The 6194-nt window shown below is 42.2% G+C and overlaps 1 protein-coding gene across 1 annotated transcript; it reads left to right on the forward strand.

Moving 5' to 3' along the window:
- Window positions 1-5283: 5283 nt before the first annotated feature.
- LOC113181336 (uncharacterized) lies at window positions 5284-5901 on the forward strand. Its single transcript, XM_026386823.1, has one exon. The coding sequence runs from the start codon at window positions 5284-5286 to the stop codon at window positions 5899-5901; it is 618 nt and encodes a 205-aa protein (XP_026242608.1).
- Window positions 5902-6194: the final 293 nt, after the last annotated feature.

A 6194-nucleotide genomic window follows, 5' to 3' on the forward strand; every position in this document is an offset into this window, starting at 1 on the left:
AGCAAGTTTTTCTAGTGTAAAAAGATATAAAATTTTGGGAATTGCTTCTTAAATTTGTATCATAATTTTCAACATCCAAACCTGAAAATTATGACTTAAGGTTAAAATGCCCTAGGCCTGAGGTGTCTGCTCAAAATAGCAGTTTTTCCCTGCTCCTTCAGATCTCAGTCAGGACTTATATTAAAATGCAAATGAAAGAAGCAGGCCAGATTTCAGTACATTTAAGGTTATGTCCAAAAGTTGGTTTTTTGTCACGATTGCCAGGATCTCAAACAGGGGATTATAATGTATAACTCTGCCAGAATCCAAGGTAGCTATTACATAAACTAAATATGTTTTTACCCTAGTTAGTTTTATTTTGTTTGCCTATGGATGGTTTAAATATTGCCTGTTAATGTTTTAAAGAGGTACTGCTTTAAGAGCTCACGACCTGGGTTAATTTAAGATAATGTGTTACAAGGAGTTATCACCTACAGGATAGAGAGATAGGTACTAAAGCCCAGTACCCTTAATATAAGGCTGTTGACTTATTTGCTAGATGTTTAAGATTAAGTTTTAAAATTAAAAATTTGGCTCTTGCCCTCTGAGTCAGTCTGAATCAGGGGATAGGGGACTTTTTCAAAGGGCTCTGCAACTCTAGGCCACATAACTTCCCGAGCAGGGAGATTAATGAGACCAGTGGAGGGCAGAAGGCCAATCAGTGTATTTGCTATGAAGAGGAGGGTCATCAGAGAAGGGAGACATCCCTGATGCTTCTGACAGAAGCCGTATGGTCAAGCAAGGCCTGGACCCATCCTAGCGCAAATGGCACTAGCAGCGCAAATGGCACTAGCGGAACTGAGAAGTTGCTGTAAGTTCCCCGAGGACTCCCAGAGAAACTCAGCTGACTGTTAACAATAGGTAAAAACAAAAGTCAGTTTGACTTGCTTCATCTTAAACACTTAGCAAAGACAGTCAAAGCCAAAGCACAGCTGTTCCTGGACATCTTAAATGATAATAATAGTTAAATGTAACTTCCATAAATAAGTAAACTAGAGGCTGCAAAAAATTCTTAGGTAAAAATGCCTGATAACTGTCAAAGGGACTGCTAGAGCAGTTTTAATCTAAGGCCTTTATTTCTAACCAACGCAGGTAGGCTTGATGTTTGCTAGTATGGTTATCCAGCCCTAAGTAACAGAATTAAAGATTTCTCTATTAGACACAGAGGTCATACTAGTAAAAGGATTTTGCAGGATCAGATGGCATTAAATTATTAGACTATATCTTAAGGGAAAAGACATCTGTAACCCTAAATGTTAGTTGTTGTGTTTACATCCCTGACATTTCTGACAATGTGGCAAATATCCTTAAAGATTTACATGCTCAGATGGAAGCCATGTCCTCAGCAACTTTGTCATGGAAACAATATCTTAGCTCCTAGTTCCTGGTACTGCCTGATAAAAAAACATTGTTAATCTTTGTCTTGGCCATTATACTCATTGGCGTATTCCTGTGCTGTAGCATTTATTGCTGCATCAATATGGTTCCAGTACTAATGAGTTCTTGTTTCTCTTATAGACCACCCATCATTCGAATGGCCCTCCAGCCTATTACTTCTCAATTGGACTTTTAGCATGGACCACTCAATAGACCCGATGTTTTTAAGGGGGACTCCAAACTGCTTGCCCCACGCCGTCCCTTTTCAGCCTGAAGAAGCCAGAAAGATTCTCTTCGTCCCCCTTCCTCACAGCAGTAAGGAGTTCCCAAATTAGGGGGGGGGGGAATGAAGCCAGATTTAAAGTTAGGTAGTCAGTGTAGTTAGATAAATCGGGGTCTAATATTAAGTGAAGTCTAAAATGGAGGCCATGCTGAAATTGATTCCAGGAAACGCAGGACAACTCGTGGTAATCAGAAGGCAATATGCTCCACTGACAGAGATGAAAAATAAAACACCCCAATAATTATGATTCAGTACTTTTAAGATTAAAAGTATTCAGAAAAAGGAGTGGGGAATGTAAAGGTAAAATTTCTAAGCTGATTCTAAGCTGCAAAAGTCTGAGTTAAAGTGTAAAAGACCGGGCATTGTAAGGTTTCTAAATTACAAGGCTTGGGCTAAAAAATAATAGACCAGGTATTGTTAAAATTCTTCTGCTACCCCCAGAACCTGTAATCTCTGTAGCTGTTAGGACAATACCTGAACTGCCCAGTAAATATTTCCATTGATTCCCTGGTTGTTTATTAGCTAAGGGCTCCAAGTAGCTCGGCACGTAAGCATCCAGGTCACAAAACCAATCAGTTTAAATGTGTACCCCGCTTAGGAGTGACCAATCACCCCTGCCCAGACTGTTCCCGCCAATGAATGTACTAATCATGGCTCAGAGTTGTTGTTCAATTTTCCCGTGCCTCAAGATGATTTGTTCTGATGTATGCAAAGCCCCCCACCCTCTCCAAAAAGTATACTTAAGCTCTGCTTGACCTCTGCTCTGGGCTCTGGGCTGCTCTCCTTTCTCGAGTGGGCTCGGAGCCCTAGCATGCTGGTTCAATAAATCCCCTTTTGCCAATTGCATGGAGCTAGTCTCTTGTGGTCTCTTCGTCCGACATTTCGCCGGTCCCTTACATGTGTATGTACCACATTTTCTTTATCCAGTCATCTGTTTAAGGACATCTAAGTTGGTTCCACAGTTTAGCTATTGTGAATTGAGCTGCTATACATTGATGTGACTGTGTCACTGTAGTATGCCAATTTTAATTCCTTTGTGTATAAACTGAGGAGTGAGACAGCTGGGTCAAATGGTGGTTCCATTCCAAGATTTCTGAGGAATCTCCATACTGGTTCCCCGAGTGGTTGAACCAATTTGCAGTCCCTCCAGCAATGTATGAGTGAGTGTACCTTTTGCCCCACATCCTTGCCAACACTTATTATTGCTTATAATCTTGATAATTGCCATTCTGACTGGAGTGAGATGAAATCTTAGAGAGGTTTTGATTTGCATTTCTCTAATGGCTAGAGATGATAAACATTTTTTCATGTTTGTTGATCAATTATATTTCTTCTTTTGTGAAGTGTCTATTCAGTTCCTTGGCTCATTTATTGATTGGGTTATTTGGGTATTTTTGATTTTAAGTTTTCTAAGTTCTTTATATATCCTGGAGATTGGTGTTCTATCTGAGATGTGCGTAGTAAAGATTTTCTCCCATTCTGTAGGCTCTCTCTTCATGTTATTGATTGTTTCCTTTGCTGAGAAGAACATTTTAGTTTAAATCCATCCCATTTATTGATTCTTAATTTTAGAATTGGTGGTTTTTAATGTCATTAGAAAAGGTCACTTGATTTCTGTAAACTGGATTCTGTTCAAAGAATTTATTCAGACACATCTGAATGTCATGCTCTTATGAAAAGAATCTATAGAAAGGACAAGGAGGACTACATATAATGGGGAAATGCAAAGAGTTCTCCCTCCTATGCTGAGATTCTACAAAAATACCCATCTGATGCCAGTATACCACCAGTAGACCAGAGAGCCCACCAAGGCAAGGAAAATACACAACAGAAAGACTATGCTGAAATGAAGAAAAGAAGTATCATTGTTCATGACATGCCTGTGCATGAAAATTTGTTCATCTCCCCCCAAAATCTAACATACACTATTAGAAATAACCAAGAAATACAGATATTTTAAAAAATATATACAAAATATGAATCACTTTCCATATTCCCTAAGCAGTAAAAAGTCAAGCTTTAAATTTTAACATACAGCATGTGTACACGATAAAATATCTAAGGAAAAAAATGTAGAGAAAAATGGATGAGATTGTACTAATAACAGAAGAAATCTCTCCATGTGGAATTATATGAACAACCCTAGACCTGGTTGTGTATCCACCATAAATGTTTACGGCCACAGGTTCAGTGCAAAAACATAGCAGCATGAGTTTGAGTAAATTCCAGTCTACAAACAAGCTGCATGACCATCTGGAGGACAATCAAGTACATGGTGTTTATTTCATTCAGTGGAAATTTTACAACACTTAGAATGAGTGTGCTACACATGACTGTGCTGATGAGTCTCACACTCATAACCCAAAGGCATCCAACATTGCTGTTCTTTTGATGAACCAAAGAATGAAAAGAGCCCAAATTAACCTACAGAGTTACAAGTCAACCAAGTGATCAGCTCCCATAGGAGATGCATGGGAGGGTAGGATTCGTAGGGAATGGGATTCAATTCTATTTCCTACCCGACAGTAGTAGAAGGAAGAATTCACATTAGAATAGTTCATTGAGAAAAAATAACTTGCCCTATCGTGGATGGAATGATAGACCTAAAAACATTCTCAGCATGTGTTTCTTGCAGACGAATCAGGTACCATCTCACCTAATCTAACTTCCCTCCTGAAATAGAAGAAGGCAAGAAAGCAAGGAACCAAGTGAGAAAGGAGGGGGAAAAAAAGAAGCAGAACCTGAGACAGAAGGAAAGATGTAAAAAAAGAGAAAAATCATGACCCAAGACATTGTCTGTGCTGGTACCTAGGTTGGGAATAGAGCCACCTGCTCATCCTGGTTTGGCTGGGTTTGCAGGGCTTCCATGGCAGAAAGTCCCACAGGCTCATCCTGGGGAGCCCTCAGTACTGGATAAAACAGGACCTATGGCCACCCACACATCCATCCATACCTGTCTCATCCCCATGTGCAGCTTCTGCTTTTACCCTCACTTTCTGGTCCTGTTCTGCTATGGAAGACCACATGCCAAACATCCTTTTCCAAAATGCCTGGAGACACACACGTGGAAGACCTGGTACAGAGACAGAGGCCTCAACCAGCCTTGAGTCAGGAACCTCTGGATGAACACATGAGTGGTTCCTCACTGTGAAAACAGCAGCATCATGCTCCTCCCACAGCCACTTCCTAATCTGAATATAGACAAAGCAAAAATATTCTAGAACATCTGTGCTGACCCTCCCAGGGCAGTAGGAGCCACCACATGACCAAAATGATGCTCAGAGCACCAAGGATACTAATGAAGTGACTGTCTTCCTTTCATCTGGAAACAGTTCTTGTGACTTACACGCTCTTAAGAAACAGATTAAACACATACACAATACTCATCACATTTGCATAGCAAATTCTTCCTGAAAAACACAAACTAAGTATGGAAAATAACATAAAAAACAACAAGGTCAAGAGCTGCTGATTGGTCCAAACACTGGAGGTCCCCAGGATAAAAGAGCCCAACTGCAAGGAGTCCTCATATTGTGCAAACTCACTGACCTGTGAATAGGATCCCACCCTCCACAGCTCACACCATGGCCCGCTCCTGCTGCTCCTCTTGCTGCAAGCCTACCTGCTGCAGGACCACCTGCTGCAAGACCACCTGCTGGAAACCAGTCTGTGGGAACACCTGCTCCAGCACATCCTGCTCTCCACCCAGCTGTTGTGGGTCTAGCTGCAGTGGTAAAACCAGCAGTGGGTCCAGCTGCTGCAAGCCATGCTGTCCTCCAACTTCCTGTGAAACCACCTCCTGCAAGACCACTTGCTGCAAACCAGCCTGTGTGGTCAGCTGCTGCAGCACACCCAGCTGTAAGCCCAGCTGCGGTGAGTCTTGCTGCTGCCCCAATTATTGCATCATTCCCTGCTGCCAGCCCTGCTGTCCCCCAACTTGCTGTGAAACCACCTGCTGCAAGACCACCTACTGCAAACCAACCTGTGTGGTCTGCTGCAGCACACCCTGCTGTGAGCCTTGCTGCTGCCCCAGCTGCTGCATTATCCCCTGCCGCCAGCCCTGCTGCCCTCCTCCTTGCTCTAGAACCACCTGCTGCAAGACCACCTGCTCCAAAAAATCCCATGTGACCCGCTGCTGCTGCAAACCCTGCTGCCAGCCCTGCTGCTGTGTGTGCAGCTGCTGCCATCCTTGCTGCCTGTGATCAACTCCTCAAACACCAGTGTCTACAAACTCCTCTCAACCTGTTGCCTTACTTGCACCAAATCTCCTCCTACCTTGGCTTAAAACCATCACAGTGTCATCAGAAATTATGTTCATCATCCCTCATGTAAGACCTTGTGAATCACCTTGAAAGAGTACAGACCACCCCACTCTCATCTTGTTCCTTACACCTTGTGAACTTGGACCATCTTCATAGGTCCTTGTTGGGGACTTATGATCTTGGTTGGAATTCTGGAGCCAAAATCTTTATCTCACTATATAAAGAAATTAGGA

This window comes from Urocitellus parryii, chromosome 7 (assembly GCF_045843805.1).
Source record: "Urocitellus parryii isolate mUroPar1 chromosome 7, mUroPar1.hap1, whole genome shotgun sequence".
In the NCBI taxonomy this organism is placed as follows: domain Eukaryota; kingdom Metazoa; phylum Chordata; class Mammalia; order Rodentia; family Sciuridae; genus Urocitellus; species Urocitellus parryii.

What these genes read in the sequence shown, in the direction of transcription:
- LOC113181336 (XM_026386823.1), top strand. Translation starts at nt 5,284, where the DNA reads ATGGCCCGCTCCTGCTGCTCCTCTTGCTGCAAGCCTACCTGCTGCAGG.